The sequence below is a fragment of the Notamacropus eugenii genome, chromosome 5, assembly GCF_028372415.1.
Source record: "Notamacropus eugenii isolate mMacEug1 chromosome 5, mMacEug1.pri_v2, whole genome shotgun sequence".
NCBI classification, from domain to species: Eukaryota; Metazoa; Chordata; class Mammalia; order Diprotodontia; family Macropodidae; genus Notamacropus; species Notamacropus eugenii.
This window is the reverse complement of record NC_092876.1, coordinates 32162680-32182596: the sequence shown is the minus strand read 5'-3', so window position 1 is coordinate 32182596 and position 19917 is coordinate 32162680. Positions and strand designations below refer to the sequence as shown.

The 19917-nt window shown below is 50.4% G+C and overlaps 1 protein-coding gene across 2 annotated transcripts in view; it reads right to left on the bottom strand.

The window, feature by feature from the left end:
• SAMD4B (sterile alpha motif domain containing 4B) overlaps positions 1–19917 on the bottom strand; it is a 31984-nt gene that overhangs the window by 2241 nt on the left and 9826 nt on the right. The window contains exons 2-12 of one of the 2 annotated variants that reach the window (XM_072608380.1): positions 15384–15776; positions 7367–7837; positions 5590–5829; positions 4812–4921; positions 4539–4625; positions 3648–3966; positions 3041–3126; positions 2813–2934; positions 2248–2446; positions 1929–2052; positions 77–160 (exon numbers count right to left, since the gene is read on the bottom strand). In XM_072608380.1, coding sequence (XP_072464481.1) covers positions 77–160; positions 1929–2052; positions 2248–2446; positions 2813–2934; positions 3041–3126; positions 3648–3966; positions 4539–4625; positions 4812–4921; positions 5590–5829; positions 7367–7837; positions 15384–15579 — 2038 coding nt within the window. In that variant the 5' untranslated portion in view covers positions 15580–15776. The remainder of the gene's footprint in view (positions 1–76; positions 161–1928; positions 2053–2247; positions 2447–2812; positions 2935–3040; positions 3127–3647; positions 3967–4538; positions 4626–4811; positions 4922–5589; positions 5830–7366; positions 7838–15383; positions 15777–19917) is intronic. The other variant, XM_072608381.1, reaches the window with a different exon arrangement.

The following is a 19917-nucleotide window of genomic DNA, read 5'->3' as shown; positions in this document are numbered from 1 at the left end:
ACTAAGAGGGGGAAGGCCCAGGGAATAACCTTGAGAAAGGAGCCCAGGGAGGGGAGGGGAAAAGGGAAGCTCTCACCACCCAAAGCGTGCTCTGTCATGCTGAGGCAGAGAGACTCCAGCGTAGGGTTGATCTCCAGGTCTGGGCCTGGCACCTGGCAGTCTGGACAGAGGCAAGGGGAAAAGTGTGAGAAGAGAGAAGAGACACGAAGGATAACACCAGGAACCAGAAACAAAGGAGAGACAGATGATGGCTAGGATGGAGGTGAGACAAGCAGAGATGGGAGAAAGCCCCTCAGCCCATGGGGAGTCAGAGACAAGATGGCCTGATTGGCATGAAGTCTCCAAGGTCTTCCGTGAGGTGGTGTACCCCAAACCTCCCCCACTTACCCGCTGTCAATCTGTCACATAAAGCCCTTCCTGACCATGCTTCTATTTCCAAGTCAGCTTTGCCCATGGAAAAGATGAAGACCACTCCTCACTGGGCAAAGTGGGCTGACCTGAGTTTTGTTCTTGGCTCAACAAGCAAGCACCTACTATGGGGAAGAGCCTCCAATGCCCGGGCCTCACAGTCTGTGCACACGGGTTGGGAAACAAGTCAATATTTCCGCTTTCCACAGCCCTTCCTGAGTTTAGAGAACCCTGACCAGTCCCATCTCAGCCTGAATCTTTGGGGAGTGAGGGAGCTGCCTTTCAGGCCACATCCAGAGTTTCCCTGTGATCACAGGGCTCTTCCTGGGACCTTGTCCAGCTCCAGAGAAGCATGGAATCATACAACCTCAAAAAGTGAGAAGAAAACTTGCAAAGGCTCTGTGTTCTATCCCCAATCCTCTTTCTAAGAATACACACTGCAGCCAAAGGGGCAGTGTCTCTAAGGTCCAAACTCTGGTGAGATTCTGGACTTTGAATTTCTAATGTGGGCAGCAGAAAACCCAGCACTGCATACAGTACAGCTTTAACCCTAAGTCAATGTCAACCTTTATTAAGCACCTACTATGTGACAGGCACTATACTAAGCTCTATGGATAAGTATATGAAGCCAAGCTTGTGTCCTGAGAAATGTGACTTACCTTTTCTCTCCACTCACACAAGCTTGTGAGATATCGCTGTATCTTTTCACCATTTAACTCACTAAATATCATCTATGAGCTTAAGAGACTTCACCTGACCATACCCTTTCCAGCTCATTTATTTATGCAGTTAGCTGGGTGCCTCAGTGGTTAGAGCACCAGGCCTGGTGTGACTCTGGCCAAGTCATTTCACCTTTGTTTGCTTACTCCACTGGAGAAGGAAATGGCAAAGCACTCCAATATCTTTGCTGAGAAAAGTCCATGGACAGGACTGGCCATTTAATACAACCCACAGAGGCACAAATAGGCACGATGGAACGATAATAAAATCTTCCTGGCACTGATCCTCAGACGTCTTAACTGTGACCTCAAAGGCCCTACTTTAACCTGAGAAGGGCCCATTTCTCTACCCTATTTCTTTTCCATTTCTAAGTCAATCAATATTATGGCAAACACAGCCCACATCTCCCAAATTCCAGGAGATGACTCATTAAGAAATATCTATCTTTTGATATGAAACTTTGCTAACAGCTTTGGATCAAATCAAGTTCAGTGGTACATTCCTTTTGTCTACATGTCTACTTCTCCTTTATATTTGGTCACAGAATCTTAGGTGAAAAAGGGACCTCCAAAACCATAAAGTCCAGGCCTCAATTTATATAAATTACACTGTAGTTTAAAACTGGCATGCTGAAGATGAACAAAATAAGATCAAGACACAGAATGAAAACACAGAGAATGAGAGCTCAAAATACCAAAGGATAAAGAGCAAGAAAAAAGAAAAGTGAGGGGAACTGATCCCCAAACTTGGGAGTAAAAGAGTGAGCCAGAGACAAAGGCCCCAGGGAGAGGGAGCCTCACCTGGTGGGAACATGAGGAGAGCCTGGGGGGAAGAATGCACAGGGAGGGAGTGGGTTCGCTGCACGGAGCTCCGGCTCTGGCTGGGCATGCTGTTACTGCCTCCAGGGTTGGCAAACCACAGGTTCTGTGTGTAAGAAGGTTGGACAAATATCAATAAGAGGAGAAGAGAAGGATGAGGAGGACCTACCTCTCTGAAGGACTTCCCACTGGACTCTCTCTACGGAGCCCATCACATCCCCTCTCCAGAACCTAGGGGGGGTGGCCTCCACCCCAGCTAACATCTTGCCTCCCCAAGCTCACAGCCCTGACCTTGACCTACCTGTCGTCCTTGCGCCCCAAGACTAGGGCTGGTGAGGGCATGCCGAGGTGAGACGCCCCCAATGCCTGCAGGGCTCAGGATGCCCATTCGGCTAGGGGGCAGGGCCCGAGGGGGCATTTGGAACTGCCGCTGGGCCCGTCGGGTCACTCCCATCCCCACAGAACCAGCTATGGGGAGCGAGTTGGAGCCAAAAGCCCAGCTGTCAAAACAGAAGGGTTAGTGTGTAAGAGTAATGACTGTCCAGCCTTATCCTACCTCCCCACCCTAAGGTAAAAGTCCAACCCTGGCAAAGGAAAGAAGAGACACAGAAGGCACAGTTTGGGAGGCTCAGTAGGAAGGCACTCCAGCTATATGTTCACCAGCCTCTTCACAGTTAAAGGCTATGGCTGGGAGGTTGAAATGAGGATGCCATAAATAGCCTGGCAAACCTTCAAGGGTCTATAATGTTATCAACCACTGCTCTTGTCCAGGGTGCATGATAGGAGCCAGGCCAGGGCTCCCTCCACAGAAGCACAGAGGAGTAAGGATCCTGCCAATACCCAATGTGCCCTTCCTCAGCTCTTACCCCTTCTGCTGCTGCCGATAGCTCTGCATCTCCAGGGCAGCTTTTCGGGGAAAGGTTCGGAGCAGCTTGAGGACCTGCTGCTTCCAGGACAGCAGGCGTTTCTTCTGTGTCTCGGTGAAAGCCTGAGGTGGGGGGAGCAGGTAGAAGGGATTCTTTCAGAACTGCCTGGCCAGAAGCTGGGGGAACTCTACAGCCCCTCACCTTCCAGGAACAAGAGGAAGGACTCACCTCATGTGTCAGGCACTTTTCGATGAGCTGGAGGTAACTGGTAATGTTTTCCTCATCTGGCCGGGACACCAGCAGCTGGGTGCACACTGATGGGAGAGAGAGGAAGGGAAAGAGATGAGCCTAGTCCTGGTACTTCCCTGTACTACCCTCTCAGAGTTGTGACTTGGGGAGAGGCTCCTCACAGCAGCGGGACAGCAGGGGAGTCTGAGAGAACTCAGCACTTAGTGTACCCACTAAGAAGCCCCCAGTAGGGCTCTCTGCTCCTCTGGCACCCAAGAACAGCCTAGGGCTATCTGTGTCTCTGTGTGGCTCCTTCCTGCTGCTGCCACCTCCTGCCAAAACTCCTGGTTGCACGTCTGTGAGCCCCAGCCCCAGGACTCTACCCATTCACCTCAATGCTAAGTGGTAATTACCAAAGCAAAGAGGAGGTGCGAGTCAAGCCCTGCCCCGGTAAGTGCACCTGTTTCAGTCACCCATGTCTAGGCAGCAGCTGAAGCCCCAGTTTTCATCTCCTTTCCCCACTGCCCCCCAACCTCACTCCTTTGGCCTTTGGCCTAGAGCTTGTGAGGGTTAGCAGCTCAGCTGGTGTCCAGTAGGGGGTACTCACCTTTGCCCATCACTCGGGTAAACTGGCTAGGGAGGTCTCCATCGGCGACAGGGGCTGTGGCCGGCTCACTGCCGTCACTGGGGGCAGGGGCCGGCTGTGGGGGATAACTTTCTGCTGGGGGATCCTTAGCCTCAGGGGCCTTCTCTGGGCCTTGGCGAGCTGGGGGGGGCTCGGCGCCCAGCGGCGGCTCCCCCCTTCCCCCCTCCTTGGCTGCAGCCACCACAGCTGCCTGAAGGATGCTGTAGGCCTTAATAGGTGTGACAATGATCTGCTGGAGCTCCTGTAATGCATTTCTCAGGTTCCCACCTTCCAGCACATCCTGAGGATGGGGTGAGAGCACACATGGGGAGTCAGAAAGGGTTTCAGAAGAAGTCACCATAGGAGCCAAGGGTAAGAGAGAAAGAAACTCAAGCATCATAGAACCACAGACTTTTTAAAAGTACGCAAGGGCTCCCTGCTTGTTTTACAATTAGCACAGTATAATAAATGCTAGCTGACTTGACAAATGAGGTCCAGAGAGAACCTGTCACTCAAATCCCGCAGTTCTTTTTACTATCTTATATACACAGCCTTACCCAGAATACTAAATCCTTAATAAAATACCAAGCTGGAAATAGATGGGCAGTCCTACAGGGCACTGAGCAGAGAAGAAGACCAGGGCTCCCAGGCTCCTGAGTCTTGTAAAAATGCTGAGTTTGACAACCCGAGGCTCCAAACTGAAAGGACTTTAGAAACCAAGCCCAAGACTGTCTAGTAGGCAGATGAGGGATCAGGCACGGAGACGAGAAGAGCCCTGGGGAGGCGGCACATCTCATCACTTGGCAGGGCTGACCCAGTAGATTCTGACACCCATCCCGCTGATTGGCCTCCCAAATGCCCTCGAGTCTTCACCTTCTCCAGGGACTTGAGGACACTCTGCCTCTCACGTAGCTTCTGGATGCTCAGGGCAATCTTGTGACGGGCACCTTTGGTCACGTTCTGTGTAGGGAAGATGGAAGGTATCAGGAATGGCAGCCCACAGGAGGGCTCCATATGAAATGCCTTCAGATGCTCTGGCCAGAGGTCAAGGACATTCTACGTGTAACCCTCCTATCATGGTTTATGGACCTAGACTGGCAGAGGAGCTCTGTCTTTGGGCTCTGGGAAAAGACTGAAGGAGCTCACCTGAGATTCCAGATGCTGCTCAGTCAGGGTCATCATTTCCTCATAGCTCATCTGGGAGAAGAGGGCAGCATACTTGTGTAAGCGAAGACTCTTGAGCCACAATGGTACATCTGTGGTGGGGAGAAGATGAGGTGTCACATCTCCCCTGTCCACCCCTTTACGCTGGCTGACTCCCATGTCATGGCAGCCCTCCCTACTTTGCTTTAAGAATAGCTTCCACTACCTGGAGACTTTAACAATCTATGCCACTCCACCACCCCAAAAACACCACTTGGTTTTTATCTTGAATACACCTCTGGAAGCACATGGTTGTCTCTCCAATAGAAACGGGAGCTCCCTGAGGGCAGAGACTGTTCAACCTTTGCCCTTGTACCCCCAGAGCTGAGCACGGGGCCTGGTGCATAGGAAGGACATCCTAAGAGACAGCTGGCTGACTGACAGAGGGATGAGGCTTTTTGCCACCATGCCTTTTCCTCCGGCAGAGCAAGGAAGACCATTTCTATATCTGAGTGAGTTCCCACCTTTTCCCCCACAAACTCAGACCCGACTTTCTCAAGGCAATGTCTTCTGAAGAGCCCAGTCTTTGCTTCTAGCCATTTTATGTGTTTCATAAGAACCCTGACATTCCTCAGGGTTTCTCTTAAAGAACTCCTAAAGCTCTTGCATGGTTCTGGCTATTCTGCCTGCCTGAGTGGGGTGGACCACATAAAGACAGGGGGCTTACTCCACTTCCTTTCCCTGGGGACAGCAAGGGTGGAGCAGCCATCCTCCAGCTTACCCTTCATCCCACTACCGTCCTCCTGAAAAGTGTTCCGGCTGGAGCCCTGCTCCTCCGTCTGTTCACTGCCTGAGGAAGCCACACTGCTCTGGGGTGAGAGGGGCGCGTGGTCGGGTGGGGCAAAGGCTGCTCTTGCCCCCAGTTCCTCTGGGCTCAGCCATTCACCAGGACCCTGTGGGCTCGTGGGGATGAGTGACATGGACCGCTTCAGCGGGCTCGGGTGGATTTGGCAGGGGAGGCCTAGGGAGGAAGTGCAGTGGGGGGAGGGGGAACGTCAGCCTCCCAGAGCTTGGGTGCTGGGAAGCCCAGCCCCCACCCCAGGCAATCACACTACAGAGCTAGCGGTGCTATTCCAGTACACTCCATAGTCCTTTCCCATCCAGCATCACATTTGATCTTCACAGTAGCCCTTGTGCTGCAAGGCTGGCCAGGTGTTGTTATCCCCTTGTCCCAAACGAGGAAATCAAGACAGAGAAAGGGGAAGTGACTTGCCTAGAGCAGAGGGAGGACTGGACCCCGCACACCTCACAGAGGCCTGATGCCCAATAGCCCCTGGGGTGGCTCAGCAGTGGGGCCTGGAGCTGGCTGCCCTCACACGCCAGGCTAGCCCCTTTTCCTGGTGCTGAAGCATCTCTGCAGATGAAAGCACTAACCTGGTGCTAAGTTAGAGGCCTGAACCGTTGCTAGGCACCTGCTGCCGCCTTTTCTCTTTATGAATAAAATTCTAACCTTGCCTCCTTTTTCCAGGCCCTTTCATCTCATCCTTTGTATCTTCCTTCTCTGCAGGAGAACCCTGAAGTCCAGACTCCCCTATTCCCGGCTTCTGCCCCCTCAGGCATAATGAGTTCTCTCAAAGAGGAAGATGCTAGACAGATCCCAGGCCAGGGGAGGGCAAGGTTTCCAGGATCTTGAATGGAGCGGAATGGGAACATGGGAGAAGATGCTTGACACTGGCAGGGAAAACTCTCTTCAGAACAAAGTATTGACACCCTTTACCCCCATCTTCCACCTGCCTCCTCTGCCCCCCAGAGCACAGGTCCCTCCCTGCCTCCCTCCCCAGATCCCAGGACCATTTAGGATGGGGAGGAGGAGGAAGGAAATAAGGAAGGCTAGAGCAGCGAGGCCAAGATGGAAGGAAGTAAGAGATGGGAATGAGCAGACCATGGCTCCATAGGGTCTAAGACTGACCGCAGAATAAAAAGAACACAAACCCTCTCACTGAGAGCTTTCCACTTTCCATCCCGCTCCTGTCTCTTCCCACCTCCAGTTCATCCCGCATGTCTGACAGGATAATTTTCCTTAAACACCGCTTTCACTACATTACTCCTCTGCTCAAAAACCCATGTATGACTCTAATTTCCTGCTGCATCGACGTAAACTTGCTTGTCCTGACCTTCCAGGCCCAGCCCTCTGCAATCTAGACTCAACCTAGCTAATGCAGCCTCATGTCCTCCCATTTCCGCCTACCCCACGCTTCCCTGCTCCCCCTCAGGTCCCAGCTCAAGCACATCCAGGGAGTCTTCTCAGCCCATGCTGAGATCCCAAGCTGCCAGGCTGCACTCAGCCCCTACCGCTTCCACTTCCCCTCCATCAATCTCAGCTTCTCGTTTGGAAGGTGAGGAGGATGGCCTTGAGGTCTCTCAAACTCCACCCTCTGTGAACAGTCTGTGATGTCTATTTCTATGAACTAGATCTGAGAGCTAGAGCTCTCCCACCTGGCTCAGGCTCAGGCCCTGCATCTACGGCTGCTAAAGGGGACCTGTGGGCCAGGCCTCACCTGCGTTAGCGTTACTCCCAATACTGTTGATGGTGGATGGCACCGCGCCAGAAGGCTGGAAGGGCACATGTCCATTTTCTCTCGGTGGCTTGTCCTGCCAGCCAGGCCCAAGCTCCCCAGGGCCAGCCTCCCCAGGGCTACCCCACTCGTCTGAGCCCTGGCGGGAGTGATAGGCAGTCTCAGCTCGGGTCCGGAAGCCCCCAGCCAGCCGTTCCTCTAGGTGGCTGAGCCAGAGGGCTAGCGAGTTTCGGTCCTCCAATGTGGTAGCTGGGTGGATAAGGGCATAAGACAGCAACTGCCGACTCTCCTCAATGAAGGCATTGTTCTCAATGGAGTAGGCCAGCACCTTCTGCAGCAGCTTCATGTACTCGGACTTGGCCTCTGTGTTGCCAGGCTGGAGCAGGGGCAGATGGGACAGCAGGAGGGAGACTACCTTCTCTTTGGACTCTTGCTGCCATTGGTTGATGACGGCTGAGGGAAGAAGACAAACAGGAGAGAATGAAGAGCTCAGTCTGCACAGAGCGAAGGGCTTAGGGTAGAGAAGAATCATGGGAAATGTGACTTCGTTTGATTTCTGGCTCCACATCAGGGTCCCTCTCATTCCCATAGTTATGCCTGTGCTCCTCCTCCCCCAAAGCCCCATCAAAGTTACTTCCCCTTCACGAATCCTGGGCCCTGACCCTTGAACATCTTTCTCTTGCTCCCCCTCCCTCCCTATACTAGTCTAGGTTTCCATCCTCAGAAGCACCTGCTTACACTACTAGGTCATAGCTTTCACTCTGAAAGGGGACTAGAAATCATTCAATCCAACCTCCTTATTTTTGAGATGAGGAGATGGGCCCAGAGAAACTGAGTGATTTCCTCAAGGACACACAGGCAGCAGGAGCAGAGTCAGAATTACAAGCCAGGATGTCTGTCTCCAAATCCAGGTCTCTTCTGTGCATCCCAGGGCCTCCTTTTCCTCTCCCGATCCACCAGACAGCTCCCAGATGTCCTCTCTGTCCTGCCATGGCTTCATTCCCATGATCCCCCTATCAAAAGCCTCAGAGGAGGCAGCTCAGCATTTCCTGAAGTGCTCTTCTGTGACCCCTTTTCCTCCATATATCTCACCTCAGCTGCTAAGTTTTCTCCAATCACCTTTGTCCACAGTGACCTCAACCTTCTCTGAGCAACTGAAATTCCAGAGTCTTCTCCTGGTCCTTCTCTGAAGCCTAGCCACGCCCCCTCCTGCCCTGCCTGGTTCTCCATGTGTACAATCTATCTCCTCACTTAGGGGAAGAGACTCTGCCCCTCTCCCGGCAGGGAGGAGAATGGGGAGCTGGGAATGCTGACAGACCGAATACCTCCTTTCAGTTTTTTCCCCATTTCCTTTTGAAAAAAATTTAGCAAACTAGAGTCCCCCTCACTAAGGGGGCAAATGTCATTTCACTGTCAACAATATTGCCCTTAAATATTTTTCTGAAAACAGACAAGAGCCTGGAAAACTGTTGATCTGGGCCCGAAGACCCCAAGGGCCCTCAGCACATCTATGGGAATCCCCAGGCAGCTGTAGTCACACACTAATTCATAACTACTGAGAACCAAGGAAGGGCAGGGCAGACAAGCAGAGGAGTTAACTATGACCCATCATCTTCCCCAATAGCTACCAACCCACCCTCTCACTATAGTTCTGCCTCCTTCCATTCACAAACAGGCTAACCCACAAGGCATGTCCAATTGCATGCTGAGTGACCACTCCCAGAGAGGGGATGGTACTCTGCCAGAAAGGACAGCAAGAGGATAGCATCTGCAGAAGAGAAGTGTCCTGATCTCCAGGCATCTGGGGATCCAAACTAGTTCTGGACTTGGTCTTTCTTCCAATGAGGCTCAAAACATCGCCCCCTGCAGTGAATTCTCAAGAGGAGCCCGTCTTTCTGCAACTCTCTTCCTGCCACCTGCCAGGGGAATGCCTGCTACTTGGAACCTCATGTGACCTGAAACATACTCAAGTGACACCTCAGTCCTGCAATCTATCAAAGGGGTAGAAAAGCACAGATTCTGTTTTTTGGTCTAAGATATCCCCAAATGCCACAAACTTTCCATAGCCACAACTCTGGGGTCAGTCGTTCAGAAATGGACTTAAATTCTTCCTGAACTACCTCCATTCTTCAGCCAGTATCATCTCTTGGGGCCAGCTCATACCCATGATGGACCACAGAGTTAGATTTTAGAAGGGACCTCAGAGGTAACTGAGTCTGATGAGGAAACTGAGACCCAGAGAACTGCTGAAGATTATATAGCCAATGCCAGCAAGGCCTTCCTGGACTCTGAGTTCCATTCCATGTTCACCCTATGAGCTCCTTACTCATGACACCACGTGTCTCTTACAACTGGGGGTAGGAGGCAGGGGGAGGCTCAGACACCTGCCTGGAGTCACACAGCCAGTAAATGTGTGAGAGGAGAATGGAAGCTCAGATCTCCCAGCAACCTCTGCTCCCTACACCACCACCACTGGGGCTTAACGAGGTCCTTTTATTTGGCCTAAGCCTACTTAACCCTTGACCTTACTGTGGAGCAGGGTGAAAGCAAAGGCTATTTTTAGTATCTATCAGGCAAAAGGACTGAGCCCCTGCTAAGTAGGCAGCAAAGGGTGAGAGGTTGGGATGCCTTCCCCATCTAGCCCTTTCCTCCTGGAGTTCTTCTGAGCCCCAGCTACTCCTACACAATCTCTATCTTCCCAAACCCCCTCCTTCCATCCTCATGGTCATAAAGCCTTGGAGACAAATGACAAGCCCTAGACACTGGAGGCTGGGCATAGGTAACTCCTGGTTTGTCTGTTTCATCACCAATCCCTGTCTCTCACACCTCAGTCCTTCTATCTGATCTTAAGAGACTTGTGCAAAGCAAACTCTGTCTTGGAATCCTGAGAGGGGCTTCCCTAAGTCTCTCTTCCCCACTCCTTGCCTTCCCTTACCACTGACAAGTCTGTCAGGGAAGTTCTCATGCCTGGCTTCACCCTTCCCCCAAGCCTGTCCATTCTCACAGACATTTATTAAGACCTCAAGAGGAGCAGAGGTGTCTTGGCCAGGGGGAAGTCCTAGACACTATGCTCAGTGCACCACCTGGTCCTCGACATGACACAAGTCAGTAAGGGTAAAGTGTGAGCTTCAATTAGGGACCTTGTTCTGTTCTGGATTAAGGAAGGAGTTATTTCTGACACACAGAGTCTAGCCTTGGGGGAGGGACACGACACTGAGTCGGCAGATGCCTAAGAAACAGTGAGTTGGTGGTGGAACCACTCCACAGAACCTGGATTGAGCCCTAAAGAAGCAGCCACCACTAAGACTATGGGTAATGGGTAGGAATCTGTCCTCGTCAGGGTCATCTAACAAAACTAGGCATTCAATAGAGTAGATGATAAATATGTATGAACTTAACATTTCAAGGGGCTGTCCACAGTGGTGGGGGAGAGAAGGCAATGTATTCTGGAATCTCACCCCTTATTCTGAGGGACTCCTCCCACCCATTCCAGAAAAAAGCAAATCTTGTTTGTGGGTGTCTATGGAGGATACACCATGCTAGCCTAGCCCTTGCCCTATCCTGGGAAGGGAGCAGAGCCTACTTGGATCTCTCCCACAGATGTGTGATGGTGGTGCAAGGGAATCTCACAGGAAATTATTTTACTGAAACCAGATGTGACTGTGGCCCTGTAAGCCAGAAGCACAACAAGCAACTTTGACCCCAAGAGTATAGAGGGAGGAGGGGAGGATGAAGCACTGTGTTCTGTCTCCATCCCTCACTAAGCCACAAACCTGTTCTTGGCAGCCAGTATTTCTGATGAAGGGGGTGGGAGCATGACTGAGATAGGGAGAAGGGCTGGTCCTGGCACGGATGGTGAGTGGGTAGGCCCCATAGGGAGGTGGGAACAGCAAGGGGAGGGCCAACTAGAGCTAAGTAGGGCACGACCCTGAGGCTTGGCAGCTTCCAGAGGCCAAATCTATCTTTGAGACACTGATGAGGCCAAACCTTTTTTTATATCCCTTACTGTTGCAATCGTATTGGGCAGCTGCCAGAGGTGGCTCAGGTTTGGCTGAGAACTGCCCATTCCCCACACTCTAGCCATGGCTGTTTGGGGGGAAAGGGGGCGGAGTGAGGGGAAATAGGCCAAGAGGGAGGCTCACATTTTTGTATAATGAACTGGAATGAAGGAACTCATGAAAGAAGCATTGCTGGGCTCACTGACAGGGGAAAAAAGTAAAGATGAGGTTTCCCCAAGCTCCACCCCAGGGTGTATGGTGTTTATGTGGGGATGATGATCTGGACTGGGATCAGGTCCCTGATCTGGTGACTCACTGTCCCCTTCCTGACCTCAGTTTCCCCACCCAGATTGAGCCAGAGTGAGGAAGGGCAGGAAGGAAGGAAAGCAGAATAATCTTAATCTTGAAATTAGTTGGTTTGTTTGTTTGTTTCTGAAAAGGGGGAGGGGGGAAGGAAAGAATGGCCTTGGATTCACAGAACCCAATGCAGGCAGGAGGAATGCTGGGAGTGTTGCTCAGGGAGTTTCAGAGACAAGAAATGGAGTCCCGTCCATCTGTCCCCAGGCTCCTCTCCCATACTAGAGCCAGGGACATCCCCATTCTTGCCTGCCTGGCTCTGGCCCTCCAACAAGGCCTAAATTTATGTCACTTACTCACACTTAGATGGAGAGTAACAGGGAAGACAGAATGGTTGTAGGGAGAAGGAAAAAGGAGGATAGACCTATGAACTCCCAGGTCCTCAGACCATCTGCATCTCCCTACTCCCTGATCCTGAGAATCCTTGAGGGGAGACCCTTAGGGACAGGGACAGCACAGCACCTCCAGAGCACGGTGTCAGCTTTCAGAACCCTTTCTTCCAGGCAGCAGATACAGCTCTTGCTCCAAACTCACCAACAGAAAGCTCCAGATAGGTCTCTACCTTTAGTCTAACCCAGGGATTCTTAGTCTGAAGTCCACAAACTGTTCTTTTAGACTGGATAACTGTATTTTAATATAACTGGTTACCTTTGTAATCCTATGGATTTTATATTATGCTCAGAGATAGCCAATGGTACAGTGGACAGAGTGCTGGGCTTGGAGTCAGGAAGACGTGGGCTCAAATCCAGCCTGAGACACTTCCTAGATGTGTGACCTTGCATAAGTCACTTCATCCCCTCCTGCCTCAGTTTCCTCCTCTGTAAAATGGGGCTTACAATTGTTCCTACCTCTTAGGGTTGCTGTGAGAATCAAATGAAATAATATTTGTAAAGCTCTTAGCACAGTGCTTGGCACACAGTAGGTGCCACATAAATTCCTTTTCCCTTCCCATTCCCCACCATTGAAAAATATGATTCTGATAAGGCCTCCAACAGGTTTCAATCGACTACTAGAGGGGGCCCTACTTGACAAAAAAAGGTTAAGGACACCTGGTCCAACAGTGACATTCTCCCTGAGTGGGTCACATAATCTCCCCACTTCCCTCCTGTAGAGGAAGCACCCTGGATTCTTCCCCGTGTGCCCTCTGCCCCTGTCAGGGCAAGTTTCAGAGCATGAGGCAACACCCCCATTTCAAGGGTATAAACTTAAAGTCTCTGGGGTCCTCTGACTGAGGAAAAATGCCACATGCAGGGTGCACTCTACACTCTGACCTCCTAGGTGAAATCCAAGGGAGTTGAGGGTGAGTCTGCAAACTCATGGACTCCAACAAGTAATTAATTCCCCAGTGCTTGTGATGGCCTAGCATCATGCTAGCTGCTATGGGAAATACAAGAGAGGGGCATGGGGTTCCTGCCTTTCAGCCTGAGAGTTCGAGGCTAGGAATCCAGGGGAAGGACACAGTTTCATGTCTCCTCAGGGTGACATTCCAGGCCCTCCAACAATCTGATTATCCACTCAGACTTGCATCCTTATCTCCCCTTGCTTTGTACGGGCAACTTTTGTCCAGGCTACACTCCCAGGCAGACCGTAGCCACCCTGGCCTCTTCCAGGCTCTTCCTTCCTGAACCAGCACAGCTCCCAATTGGCCCTCTGCTCTTTGGCACAAGTGCTAACTGAGAATAACACATCTCTGGCCTTTGACTAACTGCACAGGTCAGACTCTGCTATGTTTTTATGAAGAAGTCCTGGCTTTCCAATGATGAATTATTTCTTTTGTTACCCCCAATACGTCAAATCATCCTTTGCATCCCACAGGCATTCAGGTAAGTTAGGAGAATGTAAAACATGAGATGCCTCTTCATTATACAGTTCAGTTGTTTCAGTCATGTCTGACTCTTTGTGACCTCATTTGGAGTTCTCTTGGTAGAGATACTGGAGTGATTTGCCATTACCTTCTCCAGGTCATTTTACAGATAGAGTTTAGTGACTTGCCCAGGGTTACACAGGTGGTAAGTGTCTGAGACCAGATTTGAACTCAGGAAGATGAGTCTTCCTGATTCCAGGCTTTATCCACTGCTCCAGAGGGTAAGCTGACAAATGACAGAGAGCTTTAAGGCTCACAAACTGCTTTACCCTAGTATCCCTTTTGATGTCCACAAGCACCCTGGGATGGAGACACTTTATCCAGCCCTTTCTCCTTGTCTCCAGAACTGGCTCTTGGGGTAGCTGGACAGGGCTGGACTACATCCCTCCTCATCAAAGCCAGAAGCTACACTGGTCTGACTAGGGCCTTCCCTCTCCACATTAAATAACCCAAATGCCCCAGCATCTAGGGCCCAGTGAGGGGTGTGTGGTGGTAGGGAACAAGAGGAAGGAGAAAGAGGAAAGGTCAAGAGGAGAGCTATGAGCTCCTCAGAAGGTCAGACCTTACTGGGGTCACTGAGGGTTCACCAGCTTCAATGTTTAGACTGAGCAGACCAGGTGGCAAAAGGAAGGGCCACTCACTTGAGATCCTCCCCTCCTCCCAGGTCAGAATGGCCAAGTGTTGTTCACCGCCACCTCATCAGGTAAAGTTCTTCCCCCTCAACCCCTAATGCCTTCTCATGACCATAAATAAATCTCCACTGGGTGCCCAGCCTCTATTCGGGCCTAAGCCTAGGAGCCAGTGCCCCTTTGGGCTCAGCACACCAATCTCCTCAACCTCTGGTGCTAGCAGGTAAAGGCCCTAGGCAAGGCACCTCAGTGGTAGCTTGGAAGTCCATCCTAAAATGACCTTCGGTTGAGTGCCCAGGCCTGGGGGCACAAGCCTACTCCCTAGCCATCCTCTTCATGAGTTACATGACAGACCCCAATTGTCTCCCTCATTGGTTCCCATACCCCTCCCTAGCACTGGTCTTTAACTCTGCAGTCTAAGAGGCCTTATCCTCTCAGTACATCCCTACAAGGTCATCTAAGTGGCCATGATGCTGTCCTTCCCCAAGCAGTGGAGGGACCCTATGTTCTCTGTTGGTTTCTAATCCCGTTCCTGAGGTCATCTAGCCTTTCTTGTCTTCCTTAATGATCTGTACCAGTGGCACAGGACAAAGGAATCGAATCCTTCTGTAGGACCCTGTGTGACCAGAACAAGTTGGCCAAACAAGTTGGACTTTCATTTCCTCATCTGTAAAGTGAGGGGTTGGCCCAGAAGGCACCCAAGGTCTGTTGGAGTTCTGAAGCCTCTGATCCTACTTTGTGGTGATGTGCCCATGCCTTCTTTCCACCAACACTGATGGTGAGCTCCTGAAGGCAAGGACTATCTCTCTATCCTAGAAATACTGATCAGGTCCCAGAATGAGAGCTCATCAAATGGAGGCACTTAATGTGGATTGAACTGAACTGCACTGAGGAGAAGAAGACTCCAAATGCTTCCGAGATATGGCAATGCACAAATGCAGCTTCAGTCTCCTAGGCTCTCACCATACATTCAGGGTTCAAGACGTTTTTTGTGACTACATTACTTGACACAGAAAAAAAAAACAAAACAAAATCCAGAAATGGGAGCCAGTACAAGGATGACCTCAAAGAAGCTCTCTGATTCTCTCGCTTCCCTTCCCTGACTTCCAGATCTGTGCCAGGCCTTGGTCTGAGGTGGGGAGCAGACTCACCAGCACTGTTGGCCTCTGACTCCAGAAGGTGGATATCGTTACAGTCTGCCAAGGAGTGCTCCAGGCAAAGCTGCAGAAATCGGGCCTGGGTTCGGGTGACCCGCTTCAGCAGTGACAACAAGGCTACCGTCTGCTCACACTCATTCCAGCCCTTGAACCAGCCAGCGAGGATGCCAACCTGGTCTCGGAACATCATGGTGCCGTGGCCAGGGCCTGGGCTTGGCACCGGCAGAGGCCGGGGGTGGGGGAATGGTGGGGCAAGGCAACGCTGTCACATGGTCTCGGCTCCAGAATCCTGCTGTTTCTCCCCAGGGGAATCAGGGTGCTTAGACAATCCCAGGAGGGGCAGCGGGGGCAGAGGCCTGTTCACATCAGGGAGGTCTCCATGGGCTCCTAGAAGAGAGAAAAGAGGGGTATTAGACCCAGTCCAAGGGCTTAGGAAGCCTTGGGATCTTCACTGTGTACACAGCTAAATTATCAACTGAGCTTCCGGGAAGAAAGAATATGGGGACAGATATCCCTTTAATTCTGTCCCCAGGTCCCCTGGGCCAGAAAGCAGAAAGTCCAAGACTGCTAAATGAGAATGGTGACTGACTCATTCACATCTCTGAAGAACTAAGCTTAAACTGCAGTAAGAGATACAGTTTGACTGAATGAAGAACTTTCATGAAGTACTGGCTGTCCAGAAGGGCAGAAATGCCTGAGTACTCCACAAGGAAGCAGGCCAGCCGAGTTCTAGCCTCTAGGGCCCACAAGTGACTTGTTTTGCAACCTCAGCATATCACTTCCCTAACAATCTGGATTTTAGCTGCCTCATTGCTGGAAGGGTAATGGTAGCTAAGCTGCCTGAAAGAGACAATCTCTTTAGACTCCTTGTGACTCAAATACTATCAACGAAGTGCTCTAATCCTATGATTAGAGCCTCTGGAAGGCCACCAAACGAAGCCCTGAAAAATATAAGAGCCACCTGTCTATCTCAGAATGAGCTAGGTGTGCTCCTGTCCCAGGGCAAGAGGACAGGCTGAATGATCTCTTTAGAGCACTTTTGGAAGAGGCATCTCATGCCTTTGTAAAATACTCTTTCTTTCCAGATACAGCCCAATCTTAAAGGCTGATAGAGAGACAACACTTCCTTCAAGGGTGAGTGCCCTTCCCTGACCCTCAGATTTTAGGCAGGGAAGGCAGAAGGAAACAAGCATTTATGAAGCACCTACTACGTGCCAGGCACTGCATCACATGCCTCCTCACAACAACCCTGAAAGGTCAGTGCTGTTATTATATTCCTATTACAGTTGAGGAAAATGAGGAATAGAGAGGTTAAGTGAAGTCACAAATCCAGGAAGCTTCTGAGGTCACATCTGAACTCAGGTCTTTTGAATTCTAGACTGGACACTGCGATACCTAGCTAGCTCTAATTTGGGCAAGTTAGGAAGTCCCAGGGCTTCTACAAATACTGGGATTGTCACAGAGGTTCCTCCCCAATAAAAATATTCATTGGCCACCTGGTCCAACCAGTAGCTGAAAAAAAGGTCCCTGTACAGCATCCAAGTGGTCAGTCAGCCTTAGACGACTTTAAGGAGCTCTGCTCATCTCCTGAAGACCAGCCCCCACTGCTCTGGGCTGAGTAGGACAAGGCTAAGCCCTCTTCCAAATGAGAGGCCCACTTGCGGACAACCATTATGTCCCCCAAGTCTTCTCTTCCCTAGGGCCTGAAATCAAGGCCCACCACCTGTCCCTATTGCCTCCTCGCTCCTCCTCCTAGGATCCTTCTTTCTAGCCTTGGCCCAAGCACCACCTTCCCTGAATTTAGCCATCCCCTCCCTTCCTGCTGTGAGTTAACCGGGTTTTTGTTCTCTCTCTGTCCTTGGTGCTTCCCCTGATAGGATGCTGACTCCTTGTGAGCAGAGACCAATCACTTCAATCTTTGCAGGGGCATCCCAACACCTGGCATAGTGCCTGGCCCATAGTAAGAAATGTGTGATACTTGACTGACTGGCAGAAGGTCAAAGGGGCAAGGACTAGACTATCCTGGGTCCCCTACTGACTGAAGGTTGGAGTCAGAAAGGCTAATACCAAACTCAATGACTTTGATATGCCTGGCAAAGAACCAATGGTGATCATAGCTTACCTTAGCAAGCTGGTTTCTACAGGTGGGGGCAGGAAATTACCTTGTAGTTCTTCAGCATGGAACAGTGTGATCTAGCCAGTAATACTCCTTTTACCCCTGAGGGGGTAGGTGTGGGTGCAATTCTTTGCTTATTTACTAGGAGTGATTTAGGGAAAGTCAGAGCTTTAAGCAGCAAAGTTGGAAAGCCCTGGATTCAAATCTGCATGCTCACTGTGTGACCAAGGGCAAATCACCTGAGTCACATTTTCCTTATCTATAAAATGGAGACAATAGCTGTAATATCCACCTCACACTGGCGTTATATAAGGCTCAAGTGAGATAAAATGTAAAGCACTTTACAAATAAAGAACCACATAAACATCAATCACCATCTGGAAATTCCTGGGCACCACAAGAGGCAGGACAGAAGTGTCCAGAGGAGGAAAGATGAACCCTGAAACCTTACGAGACACAGTGGAGAAAGCTCTTAAAAGGGAAGAAGCTGAAACAACCACTGTCTTCAAATATCTGAAAGATTTTCATGAACAAAGAACAAATTTGTTTCTTTGGTTCCATGAGCAGAAGATCACGGACGGAAGTGAAGGAAGGAGACCTTCCCAGCTCTCTGCCACAAACACCTTGAACCTCGGGGAAAAGTCTGTTCCTCCTTCCAGGCCTCAGTTTCCTCATCTATAAAACGAGGGCCCTGGACTAGATGATTTTTAGGAGTAATGCTACAGTCATATCCGAGGTGCGGCTAGGTAGAGTCCAGCTCTCTTTGCAATTCCCAATAAGGTAAGAAAGTCTTTCCAATAGTTATGGAAAACAGGACAAATAGAGGAAGGATTGGCTGAGAGAGGTCCAGAATCTTGTAGGAGGGTCTCACCATCACCTACAAATAGGCTTTGAGGAAAAGAAGAGTGGTTTTTAAAGCAGCATCATTAAAACTTCATCCAAAGAGGAAATTTCCAGCTGTTTTCAGGAGCCAAGGGCTGTCTAGATATCTTGAATGTGACTGAATGATGAGGTACCCTCAGCAATTTGGGGGATTCATGTGCCAGCTACACCCTGATCCCTGCCCAGTCCGAGTTAGGGTGCTGCCACTGGAGACAATCTGCCTCAGCCTCAAATAAGGCTCACTGCTGCTCTGGGTATGCCCTGCCAAAACAAGGATCCCCGTGTGTCACAGATGAACAGGCACCATGGGAAATCCTTGAGTCTCCAGAGAGTGCATCAAGCTTCCCACCAACATACGAGGGAAAAAAAGGAGCTTGATAACTGGGAAGTACTTGCTAATCTCAAAGGTGAAGAAGAAAGGGATCACCCAGGAAATCACCTGGTCAGACCAACAGGTGATCCTGGGAGATGTTACCCAGTTGTTTTTTCTTCATGACTCCTAGAAAAAAAACAAGAGGGACCTGTTCCAAGAGGATAACAGGCCAAAGAGGATCCGGAGTGCTACTCATTTTCCTGCAAACCCTTCCTGGCTCCATACCCCATGTATGCCAATGACACTTACACAAACAAGGTGGCACTGATGACTTCCCTCACCTTTACAGAACCCTGGACATGCCAGCAACCTGAAGGCAACTGCCTATCTTAACAGGAGAAAGCAATCATCAAGTGACTGGCAAAGTCAAGGAAACAGCTTCTGTTCTTGAGAAGTACTGATACGTGATTTTTTGCAAGGTATTCCTAAAAGGTGCAGGCTCATGCCATAAGAAAAGGGAACAGATGCTAAAGGAACTGTGATTATCAAGAGGGTAAAAAACAAGAGATGGCCAGAGCTTCCTGGAAAATGACCAAAGCACAAGAATTCCTTGGAAATCCTCAAACAATCTGCATGGTTCTTCTTATGTCTCCTTCCACGGCTCCTTTTCCGTGTCCTACCCTCCAAGTACAAATGACTTCTAAAGCTCTGTGCTCCATACTCTGCTCGTCTCTATCAGACACTCACTCTCTTGGAGAGTGCATCCCTCCTTATGGTTCCAGGCACCTCCTTTATACCCCCCTTCCCAAATGCCCACTTCTAGACCATACTGCCTACATCTCAATCTTAACATGTCGGTCAATAATCATTTACTAAGCATCTACTATGTATACAGCCCTGCGCTAAGGACATGTCTAACAATACACTCATCACCTTATCCTCACACTGGCTTGTCCACCTGACATATCTATTTCTGTCTCGGCAGTATCATCATTCTCCATCATCTCGACTTGGAATTTCCAATACACTTTGAGGCCTCTCATGCTATCTGGTTGGTCTCCTCCTGTTCCAGTCCATCCCCCACTCAGCTACCAAAGAGATCATCTTAAAGTACAAATCTGACCATGGTGACCCTCCTCCCCCACCCCAAGGCATTCAATCACTTCAGCTGGATACCTATCACTTCCAGGATCAAATACAGAATTCTTTGCTTGGCA